The following is a 24,998-nucleotide window of genomic DNA, read 5'->3' on the forward strand; positions in this document are numbered from 1 at the left end:
CCTGCTTTTTCCTTCAGGGATAGGATTCAGCTCTGGTATTTGAGAGGAAGACCCCTGACCTCACCCATTCGTTCCTCTGCCCCATCCCTTGACTAGGACTCTGCGAGAAACTTGCACAGCTTTCAGGTCACCTGCCACCTCAGCAGTCTGACTCCGTGCGTCGTTCCTGCATCACAGCAAACTGAGACCTCGGATCAGAGCACAGAGCTGAATGCTGGGTGGTTGGAAGGTTACTGTAGTGATTCTAACCAGACTACTGTATGATCGAGGAGCTAGTGATACACATAGCAGTTAACCTGAGAAGATGCAGGCCTGAGCTGTACTATGCTGCACGTATAGCTTCACCTTCCAGCCTGTGTTGTGCTGTGCATATCCCTTGCTAACAAAATAAGCTTAGTTGGCTAACTGTAACAAAGGAGCCTGTAGGCAGCTCCCACTTGGCACTGGTGATTACAGCACCTGCACATCTTTATAGTAAAGTGAAGCAGCAGGTTGCCACATGAACATCCTTTTGTTTGATGACAGAAATGACAAACAGAATGATTTTCTTCTAAGAAAATGCTGTAAGAGCTCTAAAGATCAAGATGTTGGTGGAACTTCCTTACAGAAAGGATCTGCACAATACGCCGCTCTAAAGATCAAGATGTTGGTGGAACTTCCCTACAGAAAGGATCTGCACAATACGCCGTGCCTTCATTGAAGGTCCCTCTGGTTCTGTGCAAATCAAGAGTTCCCAGCATCTGAAGGACACAGAACTATCCATACTAACCTCTTTTTCCTTCTGGCGTTCAATAAATGGAATTTTATTCGATACCTTGTGGAGTGTGAGTGCCTTTCTCTCTGGGATCAATAGCCCGAAGTTTATTATCTCAGGATTTAGACCTGTCTATTTAACAATAAGCTGTAAACCCTGAACTCTAGCTGAAAAACTGCAAATCTCGGAACCCAGATGGTTGCTGGGGCTTTACAATTTATGGCTGAGGCTAGATTTTAAAACCTATGCCCTCAGCAGTAAATGTGTAAACTGTAAATCCTGACTGATAAATACTGAGTCCCACAAAATTAAATAAACCACAACAACTGAGTGAGAAACCCTCAACAAGAAATTCTGAACAAAAAAATGCACAAGAAAACCTCCAAACCCTCAGTTTTACACAAGAAAAAACAAAGCACATGTGAGCAGGAAAACAGTAAACAGAAGCCAAGGAACTTCTGCCCACAGCTTAAAACACTTGCCCTTCATTTGTGAGTGCAGCTGAACTGTAAGACACGTCACAGACACTTTACAGTTACTGTTTATAAGCTTGGTTTTAGCCAGCATTCAAATGTGACCATACGCAAGAAGCGATACATACGATTGTACTAAGCTGCACTTCCACTGAACCTACCTGTCACACTGTGAGCACTAATTCATGTGCAGTACCAACAAACGTTTGTATTATCCAGGCTACCCAGAAGATGGCACACAGCGTCCAGAAGGGTAACCCACTACAGATGAGGAAATATTTATGAAGTAAACTAGACATGTTTTTAGCCTATTAACCACATCGTGAGCATTTCTAGTCCAAGCTACCTAACCGCTCAGGCACCCGGCTGTCTTCAGCCTTTGGCAGATAGTACTCCTCAGGGAAACTGCAGCACAGACAGACACTGCAATGTTACAAGCGTTTGTCTTACTTGGCATGAAAAAACACGTAACGTGGAAAGGGGGAACAAGCAACCCTCTCACCTACCCACCTTCTCATTCAACACAGACGAGAGAAGGAAAGCTAAGACCTCTCAGACTCAGCACAGCACAAGGCTTGTGCTAGTCATTATTAGCGCCCAGCGGAGCTGATGGCTGCAGTCTCTGCTGTGGCATAACTTTGTCAGCCAGAGCTTTCTGGGGGAGGCATAGTAAAGCCCATCACCTCCACGGCTCCTGCAACACTGACAGCCACACACAGCAGCCGAGGTACTGGCACCCACATGCACACAGCACTCCAACCCAGGGCGGTCCCCCTCCCCTGCCGACTCTAACTCCCTCTTTCCTGCCTCACTTCACCCTGCAAGGGCATTTCAAATGCCCTCTCAAGCTGTCCCTCCAAAGCACCCAACCACTCAACCCTGCCCCAACATGACCACTGAGCCCTAAAAGCCCCGCAAGTGCAAAATTAACCTGCACCTCTTCTTCACGAGCACTGCGGCTGGAGTAAAGCAGCAGGCGCGCTGGATAACCTTGAGGCCTGGGGCAAGTTTCTCATGCCTGTGGTAGCTAAGGGCCCTGGATGTGACTGACAGCAGTGACCCCAGAATTGCAAAACAGCTGAGGTGGGAAGGGACCACTTGTAGGTCATCTGGTCCAACCCCTCCCTGCTCAAACAGGGCCACCTACAGCCAGCTGCCCAGGACCGCATTCAGATGAGTTTTGAATATCACCAAGGTGGGAGACGCCACAACCTCTCTGGGCAACCCATGCCAGTGCTCTGTCACCTGCAGAGTGAAAAGTGTTTCCTGATGCTCAGAGGGAACCTCCTGTCCTTCAGTTTGTGCCCACTGCCTCTTGTCCCGTCACTGGGCACCACTGAAAAGAGCCTGGCTCCATCTTCTTCACAGCCTCGCTTCAGGTATTTATATAATATACATCACTAAGATATCCCACCTCCGACCCATCTTCTCTCCAGGCTGAACAGTCCCAGCTCTCTCAGGCTTTTCTCATGTGAGAGATGCTCCAGTCCCTTCATCACCTCAGTGGCCCTTCACTGGACTCTCTCCAGTATGTCCATGTCTCGCTTCTACTGGGGAGCCCAAAAGACCTCCTGGGCTACAGACAACAGCCCAGATACCCTTCCCACCCAAAAATTCCAAATTCCCTGACACAGGGAAGAAGCCCCAGATAACCGGAGTAAGCAAATGGCCCTGAAGAACCGAGGAATGCACCAGAGACGACAGCACAACCTCAGAGTCCCTGGAAAAGCCACCAAGACAAAAAAATATGGCTCCACAGGCCCCACGATAGCTTGGGGAACACTTAGGAAAACTCCCAGCAGCAACGGGTGTGGCCCTAGAGAATCCCCCCAAGGAGACACAGCATCGACAGGCCCACCTCCCAGCATCTAGAGCGCTAGGCACATCCATCTCCTCCTACAGCAGATCACAGTTGTGGCACTGAGGAGCTTTTGTGCTCATCCTAAATAAGCTATAGCACGACATTCTTCAATTAGCCCTAACAGGATTATCTGGTATCGACCAAACATGTACTGTCCGCCCTGAGACGTGCTGTATTAAAAAAAATAAAAACAAAGAAAAACCCCATACACAGGTGTCTGTCTATGCTGTCAAAGTTGTTTGAATTGATCACTTCCATAGAGCAGTATAATCTTACGCAGATTTCCAAGGCACCTTAAATTTCTCAGCTATCTTCATTAACAACTTGTAGTTCTGAAAAGAGAGGATAATGGTATGAATTGCGCTGCAGAAGCAAGTGTGTGCCTACTCTGTGTCGCAGCATTAGAACGCACGATTGGGGCGCCATTAACAGCTATTTCCACAGTGATTCCACTCGAAGTTTCTTCATCTCTTGCATTCTGCACTCCATGCCAACATCGCATTCAAGTATCTGATTGCAAACTTTGCCATTCCAGGGAAAGCACTAAGGAATCTATCAACAAATGAAGTTCCTGCTTAAGCCTTTTACAAGAGAACTGCTGCAGCTGCCCCAGCTCTTGGAGAACTTTTATGTTAAAATTTAAAACATCACGATAAGCCTAAAAAAATACACAACTGCACAACAACTTTAAAGCAAAAGAAGAAAGTCAAGTGATTCTGGAAGAAAGTGAAGGAATTTAGTTTCTACTTTGTTCCATTTATACAAATTAAGAACTGAGATTCTTAAATATTTAAAGCATGAAAACAGAATTGAACTATTATGAATGAACAAATACATTTTTGACAATTCATCTTTTAATAGAAAGTACTTAAATTATATTTTTAAAACAATGCTGAGAACAGCGCAGCTCAACTGTAAATTTGCAATCTGACAAGTATCTCACGGCATTTCCAATGTATTTTTTTTGGTTTTGCGGTGTAAGAAACTCAGAAAAAAACCTCCTTCCTTTACAGAAAAACAGCAGACAGGAAGATAATTAAACTTATCAGCCAAGGATTTTCAAATTACCTATATGCCGCACAGTAGACAAATACTCAGCCATCTACACAACCCCCCCACCCCCAGGATCTCTCAGTAATGATGTCTCAGTGCTTTGGATTAAATGATGACCAACTGAATTGATTTTGTCGTCTTGGCAATACTAAATCCAATGACAGATCTCTCTGTTCTTTTTCTGAATCCACCAGCTGATAGCCAAGCATATTTATAGCACCTTTGCAAACTTCCTGTATTTTCTTAATTTTCTGGAAGGAAAGAACATTTCTCCAGGCCTGTGAAACACTAACTGCATCTCGAGATGTGATTCTGAAGGCTTCTTTTTTTTTTCCTGGTCCCTGTCCATGTGTGATATTATAGATCCAGCTTTTGAGCATGGGGGTCAAACTAAGATCTGCAAATTTATACATTTCTGAGATTTCTGATAATGGATCTCTGACCAGATCTTCAAAACGGATCATTAAATAGCGATCTTTAAGGAAATTAGGTGGTTTTAGAGTAGCCGTTTCATAAATCTGAACATGACTTCTACAAATCTCTTGCATTACTTTGTATTTGCTGTCTTCCACTTTAGTGCCATTGGTACTCAAAACAATTCCATTGTCACGGGCTAATGCTTTGACCGATTGTTCCCGTGACTTGACGACTGCCCTGGGGTCACGGACCAAGTGAATGATTTTGAGATTCAGGGATGGATCAGTGAGAAGGGGGTAGAGGACCTTCAAGTCAAAGAATCGAACCTCCTTGATGACAACATGGCTGTAAGTCTTACAGGCTTCCTCCACCTTGCTGAATGGGTACCGTCCACAAAGAGTCTTGCATGCCATTTCACTGGTTATATCAGTACGTTGAAAGGAGTCACAAGCAGGAGCTGAACACAGAGCCCGACTCACTGCCCACTGGAAAAGATCAGATAAGTTTCTTTTCCAAGGCATGTAAGCATCAAATACAGACATGTCACACAGAAAGACCGACCTGACTAGGTCCCGCACTGCCATGTGCAAGACCTTGGCACTGTTCTGGTACATCGTAACCCACACATGCCACGCGGGCTCCATCAGGTAGAAGACGCTGGGGTGCTGGCTGAAAAGTTGACCGACAAAAGAAGATCCCGACCGCCAGGAGGAGAGAATGAGGACGTGGACTTGAGATGGTTTCTCCTCAGACTGAGGCATGAAGTTACTGTACCGGGCATACATGAAGAGTAAGAATCCAGTCTGAACTGTAACAAAAAGTATAACGATTGTGCTAGGAATCCGAATCCTTGCCATTCTCACCGAGGAAAAGAAATAAAAAAAGCTGAAAAAGAGAAGGAAAATGCTGGTGAACCGTTGCTCCTGTGGCACAATAATGATAAACTTACACAATACAAACTCTTGCATTAGTAAAACCTTTCCTCAAATATGCATCTACGTATTTGGCACTATTTTGCTTCCTTAATCAGCAGCACTGAGAGATGATCATCTGCAGGTGACAGGTGTCGGAAACTGAAAGTAAGTAATGCGTGACAGCAAGATGACAGCAGAAATTAGTTTGGAGCAAATGTTTGATGCTGAAGGAAACCTTGGGTTGATGCAGCTCAACTGTTGGAGAAAAAAAAAATAATCTACAAAATACACAAAGCCCTCAACCTGAATTCTGGTAAATACTGCTGAGGGAAAAAACCCTTCTGAATCACTTCACTGTATTTCCATTTCAGTCTAACATTACAAGGGCTTCTGTCCCTTTAAAGGAGTAGACAGGAACATCAGTAACTCCGGCTACTGAAATAAAAATCACCTTCTTATCTAACGTGAGCACTGTACCCTGCAGTGGTGACGGTAGGGCGCTACACCAACTGATGCTTGTGCACAACCCTCTATTTTCCAAATTGCAGGAGACGGATGAAAAATCACAACCTGAAGAAGCATCTGGCCACAGATGTTACAATGAAAAAGCAGCTGACATGTCTTTGGGCTGGAGCGCATATACCCCATGATGGAACCCCCTGAGTTTGCATTTAAGGGATTACCCATTTGTGAGTTAGAATTAGTCTGCATGTAACTCCTGGAAAATTCTAGGCATGTCAATCCCAAGGGACTTCTGTTTTACTTCGAAGTTAAAGTTCAAGCCACATGCACTCCTCACAACTTTCTACTAGAGGTTTTTCGCACCTACCCCTCTGTGTTCTCACTTTTGCAGATTCCACTTGTAAGCAGCCAGTATATGTTAGCTGGCACAGTATTAGGAAAATTAGAATCCTTGTGTATGAATGAAGATCATCTCCAGAGTTTTACATATAAGCATTTGCTATCTAGCTGCATTTAGACCATTTTTTTCTTGTTACAGTGAAAGGTACATACATCAACGCACTCTGGACTCCTGAAAGTAAACCATGCAGACTAGCGAATATAGATACATACTCATCTGACATAATAAATGCATTAAGTTCTTAGTGCTAGCCTAATGAAACATGAAAAAGTCTATTAATTAGTACCAAAAGCTGAAACAAATGGTCAAATGGAAGACATAGTAGAAATGGGCAGTTTTGGCTCCTGCCACTGCTTAAATGTCTCTTCACGATACAAAGAAATGCATTCTATCTTAAGTGAACACAATTTTACTACTAAACTTTTGTTTGAAAGCCAAGAAAAACAGCAGAAATATGAGCTGAGTAGTCAATAAATGCATATACCTTCAGTATCATACAGTATCTTATAAGGAGAGTAATGCAAATGAGTAAGGTACTAACTTGCTTCCCCGAAGTTTTTTCTGCCGAAGTACCATCTCTGGCTTGTAAGATACAGAATCACAGAATCATTTAGGTTGGAAAAGACCTTTAAGATCATTGAGTCCAACCGTAAAACTAAAACTACCAAGTCTACCACTAAACCATGGCCCTAAGTGGCACATCTACACGTCTTTTAAATCCCTCCAGGGATGGTGACTCAAACACTTCCCCGGGCAGCCTGTTTCAGTGCTTGACAACCCTTTCGGTGAAGAAATTTTTCCTAACATCCAATCTAAACCTCCCCTGGCACAACGTGAGGCCGTTTCCTCTTGTCCTGGTTGCTTATTACTTGGGAAAAGAGACCAACACCCACCTCGCTACAACCTCCTTTCAGGTAGTTGTAGAAAGCAATAAGGTCTCCCCTCAGCCTCCTTTTCTCCAGGCTAAACAACCCCAGTTCCCTCAGCCAATCCTCTTAAGAATTGTTCTCTAGACCCTTCACCAGCTTCGTTGCTCTTCTTTGGAAGCAAAGTTCTGTATACTCTTTACATCTGCTCTAGTTTATACCCACTCAGGTAAAAATGCCTTTTTACTGTTTTATTATGTTCCCTACTTCACCATACAATCTGTTTCTGTAGCTTAGCAACAGCATTTATTTATGTCTAAAACCATGGTTATCACCAAGGTTTTAGTGGTTGTGCTGCCCACTGAGGCAAGGCCCTTTTCTCCAGGGGTTCCATGTTCTCATCAACTTTGCACAAATATCCGTAACATGTGACCGCAATGGCACCTCCTGGGATGAAACCCATGTTCCCCATAGCCTCTCTTGCATAGTGCCAATGAGCATACCTTTTTACAAGACCCAGATGTCAATACATTCACTCAAATCGCTACTCGTATATCCAGGCAGACAAGCATGGAAAAAGTAGCCCAGTCTCCTCTTTCTGCTCTGGCAATGGTGTCTGGACAGCTAACAAATATGCCGCCAATTTTTGGCAGTAGGATGGAGGTGCGGGGTGTCTGTGGACCAAATACACTGCAAGTTGGCTTTTATGTTTTGCTGTACAATATGAAAGCTGTACTTTAAAGGGAACTGAAGAATGACAGGTGTAGTCTGGTCTACAAACTGATACCTTGGTACTGCAATAAACCATGAAATGTTAACTATGGAATTATCGGGCCCTCGGCACAGCTCCAAGATCTCCTGATGAGGACCAATGACTTTTTTTAAAGAGCATCACATTCTGCGTGCTAATTTGCCCACAATAAGGAATCTTCAAGACAGTAGAGCAGAATACAGTAAGGTGTAAAGATCAAGCACAAGGACAGTCAATGACTTCTGTAAAAGGAATACTGAAATGACTGTCACTCCACAGCCTAGAAGACAGCCTCCCTGGACAGGAAAATCACAACCGGCCTGGAGAGAGCAACTGCAAAAACACTCTCTCATGACCGCTCAAAACAGGAAAATCGGGAGAATTCAATTAAAGAATCACTCATGACAAAACCTTTTTGTACACTGCACTATAAAAATGTGAAACTCTGCCTCAAAATACTGTGGCAGCAAGAGTACACAAAAGTTCAACAAATTATTACATCAATTGAAAGTAATTAATGGAAGAAGAGCCTCTCAAGGACTGCTAAATGCAAAGATGAGGCTACAGCTGGTGGCTTAGCAATTCCCTAAACTGCAGATGCCCAAGGTATCTGCCTGCATCTGAGAGGTATACTCAGAGAAATCACATTTCCTGTATTATTTAACTTTTTCCCTAGCAATCTGCTACTTGCTACTGTCAGGCACAAGAGCAGATAGATAAACCTTTGGTTTAATTCAGCATGGCCATTCTTCGCAGATAAAATTTGCCTCGTTCAAATACTGAATTTTTGCATATTATGTCACCAGAAGCATCTACGAGTTTCTCTGTGCTGTGAGGATTATCAGCAATCAGGCAGCCTGCACTGACACTTTGCCAAACAGGGGTGATGAAAGAATCTAAGGAAAAGTGAAAGAGCAGTTGCGTTCGCTAGTTCAAGGAGTTTTCTTGAAACAGATTCTATGCCTGAAAGCCAGTCAGCCATAACTACCTCAAATCTTTTTCTTGTCTGCAAAACATTAGCCGTTTTCTGCACTAACTGCATTCTGCAGCTTCTCACAGTCTAGCCCATCACATAGCTTTTAGAGACCCATGATGCTTTTCATGTTTCTACTCCAGCTACACAGAACTGCTGCTCCACTGCAATCATGATCACTCTGCAGAAATGCAAACATTAACTGTTCTTTGTACCTTATTGGCAAGGGGCGGGGGAGTGAGTAATAAAAACATGTAAGTGTCAAACCGAAAGCCATTTTTTTAAATTCGCATCTGCCTTGACTGCCTCTTGGTCCTCTCCTCGCTCTGATTCCCACCCAAGCACTGTTGCAGACAATACTGTGCCAACAAAAAAACAGCTAACATGCATATTAGTCCATAATTTGTGTCTGACCCACCATAAGCACTACAAATAATATGTAAAATGACTGTAGCTAAAGTATTTGTCTACTCTTCAGTATGATATAAACTGCAAGAAAAAGTGCAATACCAAAGTAAAGCACTAAGTAGATACCCATTTTCAGTATTCAGGATTCATGTTCTACCCTTTTGGGAAAGCTGGGATGTTTCTAAGGAATGTGCACGCATGCAGACACCACAAAGAAATGAGTAATTACACAACAAAATGCAGCATCTATAGGAGTATTCTCTCAGGGAGTTTCCAGCGCATGAGGCCAAACACACATCTAGTTCACTGGATTTTCTCTGTAAACAGTGCCTTTTATTTCTGCATTTCTCACATTGGGCAGGTGTAATTCTATTTGGATGTAAACACCCTTTTACCATTTGCAACTGCATTCTGCAGTTAAGGTGCTTTCAGCCCGGGTTAAACTTACACCCCTTTAATGTGCAACTTTAGAACACACCAAGCTCCTTCAAGACTTTTGACAAGTTAGCTGAGGCAGAAAGCAGCTCTTGAATACCGTAAAGAATCACCTTCTCGTAAAGTTGCCGAATAAATATACACACATGTTGTGGACACATATTTAGCTAACGGTCGCAAGAGCATTCCAGATGCCTTTAGAAGGCCTTGAACAGAATAAACAAGAAGACAAAAAAAGAAAGATGCCAATTAGAAGAACACAGGTGCGCATTCCACGATAAAGGGAACTTGGCACGAAGAACCTCAATTCGGCAGTTTATCTTGACCAATTAGACTGAGACAAGTTTCGCATGTTTTAGTTAGTATAACCAATTGTGTCCTATGTTTATGCGCGTGTACAGAGTTAGTATAACCAATTATATTTTAGCTTATGGCGCGTGGACAGCTGATGTTTAGCTTGACAAGGTATATAAGCATGCTATTTGGGCAATAAAGGGAGAACAACTTTAACCGTATCGGTGTTGTTACTCGGCTCACGTCTCCAGATGGTTCCCTGCTACAAGTGGCGCCCGAACAGGGACGCGACAGCTTGCTGAAACCTCCAAAGCATCGCAGAAAAGTGACACCGGGGGGCGGGGGACATGAGAGGCAGAGGAGGGCACAAGCCGAAAGCAAAGCGTCGGAGCCTGGAGTTCGCGCAGCTGAGCGACCCTCTGCGAAGGTAAGAACCGTCATGGAAGACGTGGCGGCGGTTCGGCTCCTCACAAGTATCCTCTCAAAGAGAGGGCTCGAGGCAGATATTAAAGGGATTCAAGCCCTTGTTAAGTGGGCCCGAGAGAAGGGACGGTGCCAGTCAGCTCCGCTTTTCTTCAGTCCGCAAGAATGGCGAGAGGTTGGGGAGTTACTCTGGGCTGACACGACTGAAGGCGGCAAGGAGGGTAAGACAGCCCGGGAGCTGGGACCAGTGTGGAAAGATGTTATAAATACCTTAAATGCCATCATGAAAGCAGAAAGGACAGTGGCTGCCGCAGCCCTTGCTGCTTTGCAGCCAGAAGCTGCCGTTGCCGCACCTACCGCTGCAGCACCCCCAAAGCCCGGTCGACTGGCCACATTTTTTGGGATTGGACACCAGCGCCCCATGAAAGGCACAACGGCAAAGCCGGTAGCCTCAGTCTCTGACGTTCTGAGGAGCGTGGGGCAAAAAGAGGAAGCAATGTCTTCAGTGACCGGTGATACTGGGAGCAAGGCGGAAGGTGCAGCTGCGGGCGATGGCGAGGGGCAGGGCACGCCAGTGACAAGTCAGCAGGCGGAGGAACAAGGCGGAGCTGCTTGCCGACCAGAATTGTATCCTCCGCTGCCGCCATCTGGCCAAGATTTTGAGTCACTCTCTCCGGTGGACGGCTCCCCCGTATCAACATCAAAGGGGCCGTCCCAAAATAGGACGGAAGAATTAATGAGAGAAGTCCTTGATCAGTTGAAAGACCTTGCCCTAGAAAAACAAAAAACCGAAGAGACACAAGAGATACAGAACGAGACCCTAGGAAGGGCTGTAACCGGGGATGAATGCCCACCTGTTACAAGATGGAGTTCTCAAATGATGACCACTGTCCCAAAATTACCTATCACACAATCGAGTAACGCAAGTGCGATAGAACATCCACCATCGTATGCGATCCCGGCAGCCCCCCCACCAACAAATATTAAAGGATTTCAAAAGAGATGGACAGGAGTTGTGCGTGACGCTATTCTTGAAGGGGACTGGCAGGCGGCCGAAGCTATTGCCTGCCCGGTTGTAATTTCTGATAACACCGCATCATGGGAGGCGCACGACTGGAAGATATTACAACAAGCAAAACAGACGGTGGAAAAATATGGAGTATGATCCGAAGCTGCCCGGAACATCATCAAATATATCTTCACATGTGACATCATGTGCCCAAATGACTGCCAAAATTTGGCATCATTGCTGCTAACACCATCTCAGTATTTGTTATGGACTAATGCTTGGAAAAGGTTAGCCTTAGCCGAAGTAAACAAACCACATCCACCGAATGCCAACTGTGTCATTACTGAAGATGGGCCAAAGTGGATTCCAACTAAACGGACAAAACCTTATGCTGAGATTGATATGGGACACGCCGACTGTAGTAAGCAGCATGACAGTGGCACCGGTGATTGATCCACGTCGTTTAACACCGTGGGACAGTAAGAATGTTTGGGTGACACTGGCTAAAGCTATTAATCAAACCTCTTTTTGTGTGTCATTGGCATTACCTGAACAGTCTTTTATTCTTATGTATTTTATTAGGTATAATGTTGCTTTTGCCGTGTTTAATTAACTGTGTTCATAGGTTTTTGCAAAGGGCAATACAGCAGGTGTTAATTGACAAAAAACAAAAAAGGGGGAATTGTTGTGGACACATATTTAGCTAACGGTCGCAAGAGCATTCCAGACGCCTTTAGAAGGCCTTGAACAGAATAAACAAGACGACAAAAAAAGAAAGATGCCAATTAGAAGAACACAGGTGCGCATTCCACGATAAAGGGACCTTGGCAGGAAGAACCTCAATTCGGCAGTTTATCTTGACCAATTAGACTGAGACAAGTTTCGCATGTTTTAGTTAGTATAACCAATTGTGTCCTATGTTTATGCGCGTGTACAGAGTTAGTATAACCAATTATATTTTAGCTTATGGCGCGTGGACAGCTGATGTTTAGCTTGACAAGGTATATAAGCGCGCTATTTGGGCAATAAAGGGAGAACAACTTTAACCGTATCGGTGTTGTTACTCGGCTCACGTCTCCAGATGGTTCCCTGCTACACACACACACATATATATATTTATAAATCTACTGAATAGATTACATGATATCATTGCCTTAATTGTGAGGCACAAAGCCTTGTGATGCAGGATGCTGCTTCTGATCCTCTATTTATTCCATTGCAGGACTCACCAGAGGGTGCTGTTAGGCAAGCTCACTCTTTCAGCACAGAAAGGCAATCTGCCAAAACTCCCTTAGTAGGTGAAACACTAGTCTGTGACTTCTCTGCATTGCCTGGCCTCTCTTTTTGCCAGTGCCCTCCTCTGCCTACAGCTCAGCAGCCCTACCTGCCTATACCAAGCTCCCCTTAGGAGAGCTAAAAAGGGGCTTGTTCCCACCTCCTTTCTTCCTTCTTTGCTTCACAGTAGTGCTTCCTTGTGTCTGCACCTGCCTGACTAGAGCAGGCCTGCTGACTAAAAACATGGGGGGAAAGGGAGAAGCACTAGAGGGGCCAGATGCCCTAGCATTACTGCCACTTCAGCTGCCATCCCAGCAACAAAACCCTCTAGCAAGCACCTCTTCATCGACGCATGAAATCGGACTGACCAGAAGTGGCGAGGGAGCTACAAGAGGCTGAAAAACAGGCTGAGGGACATCACGTTGCAGCACAGACCACTCCGACAGGTTTTGCATCTCTCAGCTGAGACGCCTGAAGTATTGCAATACTTGGTGGTACCGCAATACATGCTCTCGTACATGAGTACCGCTAAGCATAAATTATTTTAGTAACAGTTACAATGTTATTCCTTTTCTGTGATAGTAGCATTACTTCTTTTGTGATACTATTTCTTCAGGGAGAGCTCTGGCAAACAGCAGTATAATCAAAAGTCTAATTCTAGCAAACTCTTGAGGCAGAATCATCTCTTCACAAGCCAATGCAAATGTTCAAAATGTTATCTGAAAAGCATCTGCACATATGGTTTAGTTGACAATCCTGAGTCAAGCTCAGCACTGGGCACTGGGCTCGTCCACTAGTGGCTACTAATGGAAACAAGATCCTGGACTAGATGAAAAAGGGGTCTGCCCCAGAATAACTGTTCTTACATATTGTGCAAAGGAAATTAATATACAAACTGGCCAACAGAACAATGATTTTCTTCATCACTTAAACTGGCTCTGATGGAATGCTGAGCTGCAGGGCCACTAGCGTCTGCCATTGCTTGCCAAGAGACTAGACACGCTACTGAAAGCTATCCAGTTTTACCAGGCAGTGTAAAAATACAGTGAGCAGTCGTATTGATCCCGGAAAGCTTGTTTTCTAAACAGAGCACTTTTCGGACCCAGAATGGTAGAAAAGAATGGAGGAGGAAAGAAATAAATTGTGCAGTGGATGACCTTTTAGTTTTTGCTTTCGGGGACTTTTATTTGTTTGTCACATAAGACAAGTAATGTTGGAATCAAGTAATCAGATTTTTGCAGGTCAGCCCTGAAAGGAGCACAATTGCAGAGTAAACTTCCTTTCAGTACAGAAGTCAACCTGAAGACACCTAGCAAATTAACAAAAATTAATTTTATAGCTTAAAAAAAAAAAAAAAGACCCTCCTATTATGCTGCTCATTTTTTTTCTGGGATACTAAAAAGACTGTAGAAAGACAGAAAGGGAGTGCCTCACATTAGAGCTGTAAAGAAACATGGGCTCTCTTTGAGCTTTGGACAAAAGGCTGGGATGAAAGATTCGCTCAGAACAAACAGCTCTGGGTCTGTTGCAGGAAGACTGAAAAATCCGGCTGGCATAAAGCAAAACAACTGAGAGAAGAATTACAAGTACCTGCTCCCCTAAAAGGACTTCTGAGCAACTGAATCTTAGCTGTCTTTGTCAAAGTCTCCCCCGGCCATTTTGTGACCAAGAAAATTTCCAGCACACTTTCATTTAAAACAGTTTATGCAGCACTTTTAAAGCCAAAGTTTCTACAGATTACACAGAAATTACTTCAACTTCCACAAAATGCAAAAATACATTCAATTAATTTCCCAGATTGTTCCCTTCCACTGAAAAAAGAATAGCTAACGCTATACTATGTGCTCAACCTTTTGCTAGCCAAAAATTATTTTGTCCTGTATGCTTGTCATACACTAAATGCTGACTTTCAGAGCAATCATATGAGCTGAATATAAGCATCATTTATGTACTTACAATTCACCAAAACACCTCAGTACTGACTGTGAAAAGAATGATAATTGTAAACGTCATCATGCATTTTATAGAATTAATAGGAAAATGTTTGTGCATGGCATGATAAACAGAGCAAAGGTCACCTGAAGGTCTACTCTACTTTATGGAGAAGTTTACTCACTACATACTTCACCTATAAGACATTGCACCAGTGCAACCACCACCAGAATGGCTTCTATGAGCTAACATTAGAAACATAGTTCGCTCTCAAAAAAGTGAAACGCAGGAATGTGACAAAGCTGGTCCAAGAAAAATGCACAACGATATTACTAGTAATCCTTGCAACAAATCATGCAGCCGACAAAACGTCACTTTCCAGTGTTCTTCCACAGCTAGAAATGACACATCTTCACAAGGCAAAAGCTTACTGTATGGCCAACAATATGCAGACTGGTCTTTGAATGGGGAAAGAAAAAGTTAGTTTGGAGGGTGCCTTCTATAACCACTGGTACTTCAAAAAGAGTTGAAAGTCTTTCCAATAGCTAATCATTGCTAAATAGTTCAAAAAATTAATAAGCCTCCTTAATTGTTTTAATACAACAGTGAAACTGAAACAGAAATAATAGAAGTACAGTAAATGTACTGTAATCGGACATTTTGAATTCTGACATTAGATTAGCATTTCAGCTGATTGTGTTAATCTAGCTTTTGAAAACATACTTCCTTTTACAGTCTAGTGGAAAATGAGATTGGAAGAGTCGCTTCCAGGTAATCATCAGGCTTAAATACTTTACAATACAATGAAGCATACCACAGATTTCATGATACGACCATAAAAATTATTTTTAAAAGGTTTTTTTTTTTTTATGTTGTCTGGAGTTAGATAAAGTTGTCCAGCCTGAACAAATGGCAGTGTCGAGGCATAGCCCTACAACACCTATTTCTCCATGCAATGCAGCTAAAGATCACAAAGTGTTTTCAGCTACTAGAATCACCGGTGTTCAAGAAATGAGGTCTGCTCGGTCGCAATTTTTGTTAGGAATTTTTACTATTTTTAAGGATGGCAAAACTGGGGTGACAAAGAGGCACTCCCAGTGACTGAATGCTGTTCACTTATTTGAGTCTTTGCCTGCACCGGTACAACAGCGTCCTGAAGTTCCAACAGTCTGAGGACGAACGGGCTGAGGGGTGCCTTGTGTGCCCCACTGAAGCAACCACTGCAACTAAGAAATAATGACAAATTCTTTGGTCCAGTACGTCACTTTCACCTAGAAACAGAGGCTGGACACAGTAGAAAAATGGGAAGGGATTTCCCGGAACGACGGGAAATGTTCTCTAAAGCACCTGATTTCACCACCTAACTCCAGCAAAGGAAACCACCTTAACCCGAATCAGCCATGTTCTCGGGGGGGGGGGGGGCGATTTTCAACGGCTTTACCTCCGTCAACAACTGACTACACCTCAAGCAACGCCCAGCTCGGGACGGTACGACATCGGCACCGCGGTGCCCGCCGCACCGGCTATTGCCGCTACTTCACCAGCACGAGTCGCAGCGTTAGCGCACGCCTCAAAAACACCCCCTGAAAGGTAGTGCAAGCGATTACAAACACCGTTGTTAGCTACCGGGAAAAAAAAAAAAAGGTCTGTCATCGGCCGGGTCGCCTACCGGGACGATGAGCCCTGTGGGACACCCCCACCCCCAACGGCCCGCCCGTACCTACCCGCCGCCTCCCGGCACCGCCGCGGACCCCAGCTGCCTACAGAGACAATGAGCCGCTTTCAGACGTGGCCGAGGCGCCGGGGCGGCGGGAGGAGCCCGGGAAGGAGCCGATCCGCCCCGCACCCGGCGCATCCCTAGGCAAAGGCGCAGCCCGGCAGAGGCGGCCCGTCCGCCCGCCCCGCCCCGCAGCGCAGCACAGCACCGCACCGCACCCGGCCGCTCGAGCGGGACCGGCTACGGCGGAGCAGCCGTGCCCGCCCCGTGGCCAGCAGACGGCGGAGAGGCCTCCTGCAAACGCCCGCGCACGGCTCGGGCGGTGGCCGCCCGGCCCGCGGGGTCCCGGCAGCCTCACCGGAGCCGCCCCGTTGCAGCGCCGCCGTCCCGCTGCATCTCCCCAGGGCCGCGGCACTCCCCAGCGCCCCGGGCCCGCCTGCCACAACCGCCCGCCGCCCCCCCCTCCGGGCGGCCCCACGGCCCGCCCCCGGCCCAGCCGCAGCCCCAGGGGGCGGCGCTCGGCGCGGCCGCATCCTGCCGGCCTCGTGCGAGAAGCGGGAGGTCCTGCCCCACAAACAGGCTGCTTGGCTAGCTCGGAAATAAGCACAGAGGTGCTTTCTTTCATCCTAGCATCACCCCGTAAAATGCCCCGACGCACGGCTCTTACACGTCCACATGCCCACTTCTGTTTACACGCAGGACCTTCCACCAGCAACTTACTTTCCCCTTACAGAGCCACTCGCACAAATCTGATTAATCCTAACGTGCCTGTGTGTCCTTCCTCAGTGAACAGCCTTTAGCTTGCTCTCTGGCGTTACGTGTACACAGAAGACCTGTGTAGTAGCGCTGTGGCGGACTGCAGTGGTATTGTCTTTTCATTCTCTCTGTTGCTTAGCAAGCTAAAGGAAGAGTCCTTACAGAGAGCCTTCCAAGAAACACTCCTCCTACCTAAAGCTCCTTTAATGCTAGTTGCAGTGGATTCTCAGGTGGTTTTTTTCCCTTGTACTTCAGTTTATTGCTACAGCCGTAAAATCCTACCTCTTTTCTATTGCTTGGTTACTTACAGAAGTAGAATGCCTCTCCAAGCTTGAAAAAGGAGTCAGAACTGAAGCAAGAACTATGCTCAGTATAAAAGTGATCCAGGAAGTTACCACAGCGGAGGTATCACAGGTTTTTTTTTTCCCCTGCTGTAGTCACATCTGCCTTTACTGCTCCTTTTACACTGCATTCACTTATTAGTCCCAGTCGTGAAACACACCTCTTTCAAAATAAATGGAGCAATTGCTTCATGTCATACTCAACAGTTACATGCCACCTGCAAGCAATTAATTCTTTTTTGATTTCCTCCTTTTAACTTAAATAGTTCTCCTCTTAAATTACTGTAGAGGATTTTTTCTAGCTTTCTCCTTCTAAAGGCAAATAGAACATAAGGATATTTTTCTCTGTTTCATGAACCCGACCATTTCTTACCTCACGTGCATTCACCGAACTGTTGCTCTGAGCAGAGTCATTTGTCATAAATTAATCTGGAAGGATACAATAGGAGAGAAAAGTGAGATAGGGATAATGGAGTCTCCCAGAATTATTGTTGTCATCTGGCATTAGCCTCTTTCATGTTTCAGTTGCTACCTTAAACAGGCTTCTGTTCAGCTTAGAGGACTGTTACGCATTCCATTTTTGTGGGAGTACAACAGCTCAAACCCTTAAAATGGGGTGCTGGGGTCTCTCCGGAGATTTCTATCCCTTGCTTATGCCCACCCTAATGCTTGTGCAGACACATACCAAGTTCATTCAGGGAACTGACTTGTCTGCAAAAGTGACTATATTTGGTAAAGATCATCTTCGCCATAATGAGCTCCCTGAATTAACTCATGCAGTCACACACGCATTATCACCACTGCAAGAAAGAAGAGCTGGGACTACAGCAGACCAGATGTTCATCAGCTTGAGATATTGAGGAAAGAAGCTCACAGGCCCCTTTGCTCATTCTGTGTAACACCTAGAAACACTAAAAAGCAGTAGACAGTTGCTTTGACTGTGCACTCTGATACAAAGCCAATTATCAGTAGTCCTAGGCTGCCAGGTACAGACTTCGAAGATCAAAGAGCAAATTGGAGATTTCAAACCAAAATAAGTATATGTATATACAGCAAATGCTCCTTGCAATAATTTACAATTCACATGTAAACACATAAGTTTCACATGCACAAAAATGCATTGAATAACCAAGACACGGCTCCCCACATTAATGTTTCACTTGCATTGAAGAACAGGCTGAAGTCCATCCAGCATGTAAAACTTGGGAAAAATGCAAGCAGCAAGACTACAAAGTTTAAAATAAGCTTAAACAGAAGTTCAAAAAGAAGCTGGCCGTTTTGAGAAGGAGAAATGAAAAAGGAATAGGCAGGTCTCCAAACTGCCAGGATGTTGAATTCTGGAGGACAACGGCCATAAGGTGGGGTACTGCTGTACAAGCTGTGCTTTCACATTTCATAGCTGTACCACATCTTAAGAGTTCAAGAGAACCAAAGACACTAAAAACTTTGTTAACTAGCGTCCAGAATTGTTTTAGACTCTCTCCTGCCATAACACTGCTTTGCTACAATTAAATCTTAACTACAAAACTGAAAACATAATGGAAATTTTGTTGTTTTCTTTTTTAAGCTTGTTTGGCATAAAAAGTAAGCCCAGAAAGAGAAAATAAAATTAAGTCATCTTCCCTACCACCACCACCCCCATCAAGAATGAGGGACATAGTCTTTCAGTGCTTACCAGGTGATTATAATTTATTTACTTTTTATCTGTTCTGAGTTATCATTTAAGTTCAGAAAGTAATTATTCACTTGCTTTGGAACTCTGAAGCTTCTCTGGTAGCTTTTTAATTAGTTTTCTTTAAATAAATACCAGGCTTCTCTGTTTCACTCTTCCCAATTCACAACTAATGGTCTAGTGCTACAGGAATAATGCCGATAGTAAGTGATTGTGCAAACCTCACAGTCACTGTCACCCACAACCCAGTTTCTCACATCAACCTTGAATTTATCCATCCTCCAATTTAATAACTAAATCGGTGAGCCGATAACATATAGCCACAGTTACTGAAGTGTGGCTCTGACCTTAACTCATCCATCTATTTTTTCACATTCCTTATATTTTTTCCTTTCATAGTGCACATAAACTCATGTACAAATAGTTGTTACTGTTAGCATATTATTTTCAGTCTTCAAGGTTTAGCAAAATTAAGATCATGCAAAAGCAGTCTCATTGCTTTCTACTGGTCTTTGAAGTGTGTTCCGGTTGCAAAAAAATAACTAGGTTCTTCTTTAACTGTCAAAAGTATTAAAATTTTCAGTCCCAAAGCAGTCCTCCCAGAGAAACAGATGAATGAACATGTATTTTAAAAAGGGAGCACGAACAGAACATACTTGGAACATACTTAGAAAGTTCTGATCTTCTGAAGTAAAAAGTGTATACGGAATAAAAGCAGGTATCTATTTCTGAACTGCATTTCTTTAAAGTGTTCTCAGGCATCTCCTCAGGACTGGTGCTGTTTGTAGGACAGTACTGGAGACACCGGCAGAACTGGTGATATTGGAGTTGTAGTCAACACCTGATTCTGGAACATGAACATTTTAATCCTACTAGACACCCAAAGAAAGATAAGGAGAATGCTGACATACTGGATCCAGGCAAATTTAATAATTTCCCAAAATCCTGGCTGATATTTAAAGAAAGTCAAGGAATGTTAATGAAGAAGCTTCTGATACTACCACTGCAATAACTACACAAAGGAACTCAGAGGTGGAAAGGCACAAAACTTGTTAGACATCAGTTTTGTGTGCCAAATGCAAAGCCTTTGAGCCATGGAAACCCCTAAAAGCCTTTTACTGTAGTATGTAACAAAAGCTGCAGAGAATGTCTGTCCTAGAAGACATTTAAACCAATTCTGTGGAAAGTGCCTATTTTGTCCCCGGCTCACCAGAAAGTAGTTATTGGCAATACTCAGGCAGGTAAACAAACCTCGTAAGAAGTGTGCTCCATACAGATTCTTTTAAACACAGGCTTGTTCTTGCCTGAGAAAATGAGTAAAGAACATAATGAATGATGAATTGGTTTGTAGGGAAAAAAAACAAACATCAGGTCTGTCTGCGCATGTAACGGATTTGCCGCATCTACTGCGGGGGTTATTATTTGGTGAGCTTACCTTGCATGCAGATTTCTAATGATTTGCTTTAGGTCACAGAATACAGTATCATGCTTTGCTAGAGGCATCCATGACAGATTGGGACAGCAGGTGCTGCAGGAGCAAAGCAAGACTTACTAAGGATGTTCAGTGTGAATGGCTAAGAAACTGCCTTAAAAGCCAGTTTAGTAAGGCTGAAAAGCAACACAGGTTCCCAGTAGAGAAAGGCAAAAAGTGGCTATGCAAGCAGAACCACCTGGAGGAACAGGCAAATGGGTATTCAGTTCACTCCAGACCTATAGCATTTGCTTGGCTAACAAAGGAAAAGTTTAGCAACAAGTCTAGACAAAAAGTTTTCATTTGGCCTACATGTGAAGGCCCAGGTAATGCAACCTAGTTACATCACAGTTTATGCAGTTTTCAAAGGATATAAGATAACTTCCACTGGGTAATGAATAGTAGCATTAATGATAAATGGTGTATCTGTTGCTCTTCCAGTCATCCAAACAGGGTTGGGATCCGAAAAGACTGTTGTCACTAAAATGGGGAAAGGAAACATCCAAGTTAAGGGGCTTTTCAGTCTTAATACATAACTCAAATCCTCACAGAACAGCTGCCAATATGGTAACTACTGCTGTCCCGTAATTCGCAGCTATACATTCAGGCTTACCATTTCTATCCCAATATGCTGCAATGATGTTTGTTAGATCATAGTCACTTGCAAAAGGACTTGTGCCATTGACCACAGACACCTGTTACAAGGAGATACTTGCATTATTTGTCCACTCTTCAAGAAAGTAATTCTACTGAGTTTCTTATGCAAAGTAACAATGCCCTTGAAGGAATGCACATAAACATCAGACTGAACATTCTGGCAGAATAACCTCTTCCACCTTTCAGCCTAACAAGAAAACACCAGTTCCAAAGTTCTACGCTCCACTCTGTGCAGGAGTACAAATAATTAGGGTGTCACCTATGGTACTAGGAGGATAAAGAGGGGGGGGAAATGGATGGGGAAGGAAAAAAAGTTTCCTCACATTGTATCTGGTATCCAGTCCACAATGGTTAAGTAATTGTCTCTGGTTCAATTTCAGGTCTCCATTCATATAGAGCTGAGACCCTGGCACAGGAGAAAAAAACTGAAGAAAAGCCATGCTCTGCATCACAAGTGTTGACATTCTCTGAAATGGTGAACACGAGAAAAGAGAATTTAGGCAGGTTGGGGGTGGGAGGAAACACAACACACTTTTCTACCTCTTTGTATCTACAGATTTTCTGCATGGATTTGATTTTTTTTTTTTCTGACTCCCAAGTTTCAGATCGTCACATTCATCTAAACAAGGGAACACCAAATAAGAAATATGAATTAACTTTTTTTTTAAGTGAACTACCTTAGTTGTTAGTTAACTAACTTTATAAACCAAAGTTCCACAAGAAATTCAGCGAAGTCCAACAGTCCATGGCTAATGATGGATTGGACTTGCTATAACATGTGAAAAGCAGCAAGATGACTAAATACATTCACTGGAGACACAATTTAAAATACTCAGCAGTCAAAGCCAGCTAAGGACTCCTGCTCTGCAATAAGGACCAAACAAGGAAGTTTCTTAGCCTTTATCAACCACTCGTTCTGAAGGAAAATTTTCACATTTACTATAAAACAAAGGTGGTGTGAATATCAGAACTCTCTGTGATACTAATCACTGACCTAATTCAGCACAAATTTAGGACGGTCAGGCCTTTACTCTGGGCCTCATAGGTTTAAGAATGTTTTCTACACCACACAGCTATGCTTGTTAACTTGTCCATCTACAATCAGCAAGAGTCTCTTGGATAAACTAAGCCTAATCTCCCTAGTAAAACTATTTCTTGTCTCTGTGGCTGTATCCAAGACAGCCCACGGGTTCTCTGTGCGCTAGTGTTTAGGTATTAATTACACTGTCACTTGAGATACAATGGCAGCAGAATTTTATTTTCCTGTCTCCGTATAATACCTTCTTCCCCCTCCCACTTACAAGATACAGAAGATCCTGGCAGATGATTACCATCGCTTCAAGAGCTGTTAAGTAAGCAAAATCTATGGAGTTTTAGGCTGCTGCAACAGCCTGCGCCTCCACCTCAGAAAACTAACTGGTTATGTCAAGACACAGCAGTATGTAAGAACGCACATCCTTCTGCCTACTGCAAGACTCTCAGTTATTTCCAGATGCCACCCACACTGATATCCACTGTTGTGCATCTCTGTCCTCTATGCTGCACTACAGCCCAAGAGAATACACAGCTTCAAAAAAAAGAAAAGAAAAAAAAAATCTAACGAAACATATCAAAACACACAACAGAGCTAGACTAGGAATGACCCAGCAGAGAAGGAGAAAATTAAATATTTGTTAGTAAAATAAATCTTTTAGATAGGAATTTCAAATGTGGAAAGGTTCTTTCATCCTTTGCATAACCACTACTGGAATATTACACTGGGTCTATATGTCACAACAAACAAAACTAAAAATGCTCACATAAAGCTGGTAGGAAAAGAGTAGAATCAGCTGAACACCAACTACGTGCTCTGTAGGTTGTAGCGGAAGTTCCAATTTAAAATGCAATTGATCCATTTTGCCATCTTGATTTTTGTCTTCTTCTCTAGTCTAAAAGAATCAGTAAGAATTTTTTTTAAAGATGGGAACTTCTGTTAGAAAGACAGACAAAAAAGGTAAAACCCCAGGGAATCTCCACAACTGCAGCATGCACATACTAAGGAAGCAAATAAGCTGCATAGTTAGGAAAGCAATAAAAAGCTGCTTGACTTTATAAACACAAGACTAGAGACAAGCAAGAAGCCTGCAATTTTGTCTGTTACACAATGTCTCATATGCCCCCCAGCGAGGGAAAGCTCATCAGACTCTTCAAGGTCTCTTCTGCCCTATGCCATTCCAAAGATCTCCCCTGCATGCTACAAAGCATGCCTTAGTGCTGGATCTTCTGTCAGATCCTGTGTGAATGTGTGACTGATGGTCAGGCTTGCCTCTTGCCATTGCAGCCTGCCTCTTAATGGCCTCTCTATGCCAGTTCCTGGTTGTGAGCCAAGGCTTGCAAAGCTTCTGTGCCACAAATGCCCAGTACTTCTGCTATCTGCAAACATAACAGAGGCAACGCAGAAAAGTAACGGTCACTGTTGAATCCCAGAAGGAACAATGGCTCTAGGGTAGAGACCATGTGCTTCAGAAAGCACGTACCTGTTTTCAGAATCAGGGGCTACCTAGCAACCCCTGCAAACTTCAGATCATGATAAGCTGTATGGCAGAGCGGGGGGCGGGAGCACAAATAATTTGAGGAAAGTAAACTGATGTGTTCATGCAAACCACCAGTGGCGCCTAAAGACACGGTTTAGTGGTGGACTTGGCAGTGTTCAGTTAACGGTTGGACTTGATGATCTTAAGGGTCTTTTCCAACCTAACTGATTCTGTGATTCTGTAACACTGACAAGTAATAAGACTGGACTGATTAAAACTCACACGCCCCAAGCGAGTCTTGCTGTGAGGCACAAGGTTATGCATGAAGTTGCTGCCCGCCAACAGCCATCCCCTTGGCCCGCTGCCGCTCCCCTGGTCCCACTCTCCAGCCCCGCTCCCCACCACCGCCGCCGGGCCCGCCCCGGGCAGGCCTACCGACAGCAGCGGGACTCGCAGCCGGTCCTCTTGGAGCCTGTTGAACGCTGGGAACGTGCTCCACGCCAAGAAGCTGTCCGGGCCGGGCCCGATGGTGGCCACGAAGAGCACCTCGTACCGGAACCGCACAGTGGGCTGCTCCAGGTACGCGCTCTGCTTCAGCCAGAAACCTGCGGGCAGAGACAGCGCGAGGCCTCAGGACCGCGCCGGGCCGGGCCGGGCCGGGCCGCGCGGGGCCGAGCGGCGCTCACCGTGGCTGCGGTAGGCCACCAGCAGCGGCGGCACGTAGGTGAGCACCGTGATGAGCAACAGCGCCAGCGCCGCGGCGGAGCAGAGCCCGGCCCGGTAGCGCGTGTGGAGCGCGGGATGCGAGAACAGCTCCACGCCAGCCATCAGGAGCCGCCCGCCCCAGCCCGTGCACTCACCCTGGCAACGGCGGGGCGCCAGACTGACGGGACGCCGTGCCTATCAGCGCGTCAGGTCGCCGAGGGGGCGGGGGGGGAACGGGCGTGCCAGCCAATGAGGGTGTACCGCTGCTTTCCGGGACCGACGACTGCGGCGAGGCGGGAGAGCGCCCGGGAACGGCGGCGGGACGGATACGGGGGCACCTGCCGCGGCGGCGGAGCCCACGATGCGTCTTCCAGCGGCCCGGGAACGTCTCGGGCGGAGCCGACGCTTGTCTCGCACCCGCCAGCTGACTGCATGCCCGGATGCTACAGCCCCGCCCCTCGAGCCC

At 44.9% G+C, this 24,998-nt stretch overlaps 1 protein-coding gene across 15 annotated transcripts; it reads right to left on the minus strand.

The window, feature by feature from the left end:
* Positions 1-3,924: 3,924 nt before the first annotated feature.
* Positions 3,925-24,986, minus strand: LOC128145749 (carbohydrate sulfotransferase 5-like). 15 transcript variants are annotated; one of them, XM_052796372.1, is made up of 9 exons: positions 24,688-24,986; positions 24,263-24,432; positions 23,620-23,726; positions 23,114-23,242; positions 21,638-21,781; positions 21,271-21,352; positions 21,027-21,137; positions 20,098-20,137; positions 3,925-5,443 (listed from the first exon to the last, which is right to left on the minus strand). In XM_052796372.1, the coding sequence occupies exons 4-9, from the start codon at positions 23,207-23,209 to the stop codon at positions 4,234-4,236; spliced, it is 1,683 nt and encodes a 560-aa protein (XP_052652332.1). In that variant the 5' UTR covers positions 23,210-23,242; positions 23,620-23,726; positions 24,263-24,432; positions 24,688-24,986; the 3' UTR covers positions 3,925-4,233. The 15 variants fall into 15 exon arrangements, with proteins under 15 accessions (XP_052652332.1, XP_052652330.1, XP_052652331.1 ...); XM_052796370.1 differs by lacking the exons at positions 23,620-23,726; positions 24,688-24,986 and adding an exon at positions 24,514-24,681; XM_052796371.1 differs by lacking the exons at positions 23,114-23,242; positions 23,620-23,726; positions 24,688-24,986 and adding an exon at positions 24,514-24,681.
* Between the last annotated feature and the right edge of the window lie 12 nt (positions 24,987-24,998).

Source organism: Harpia harpyja, chromosome 9 (assembly GCF_026419915.1).
Source record: "Harpia harpyja isolate bHarHar1 chromosome 9, bHarHar1 primary haplotype, whole genome shotgun sequence".
Taxonomy (NCBI): domain Eukaryota; kingdom Metazoa; phylum Chordata; class Aves; order Accipitriformes; family Accipitridae; genus Harpia; species Harpia harpyja.

Coding starts and splice junctions, on each gene's coding strand:
- LOC128145749 (XM_052796370.1), bottom strand. CDS start 24,655: ATGGCTGGCGTGGAGCTGTTCTCGCATCCCGCGCTCCACACGCGCTAC. Junction 24,433..24,513: donor GGTGGCCTACCGCAGCCACG/GTGAGCGCCGCT, acceptor CTCTGCCCGCAG/GTTTCTGGCTGAAGCAGAGC. Junction 21,138..21,270: donor AGCATATTGGGATAGAAATG/GTAAGCCTGAAT, acceptor TCCCCATTTTAG/TGACAACAGTCTTTTCGGAT.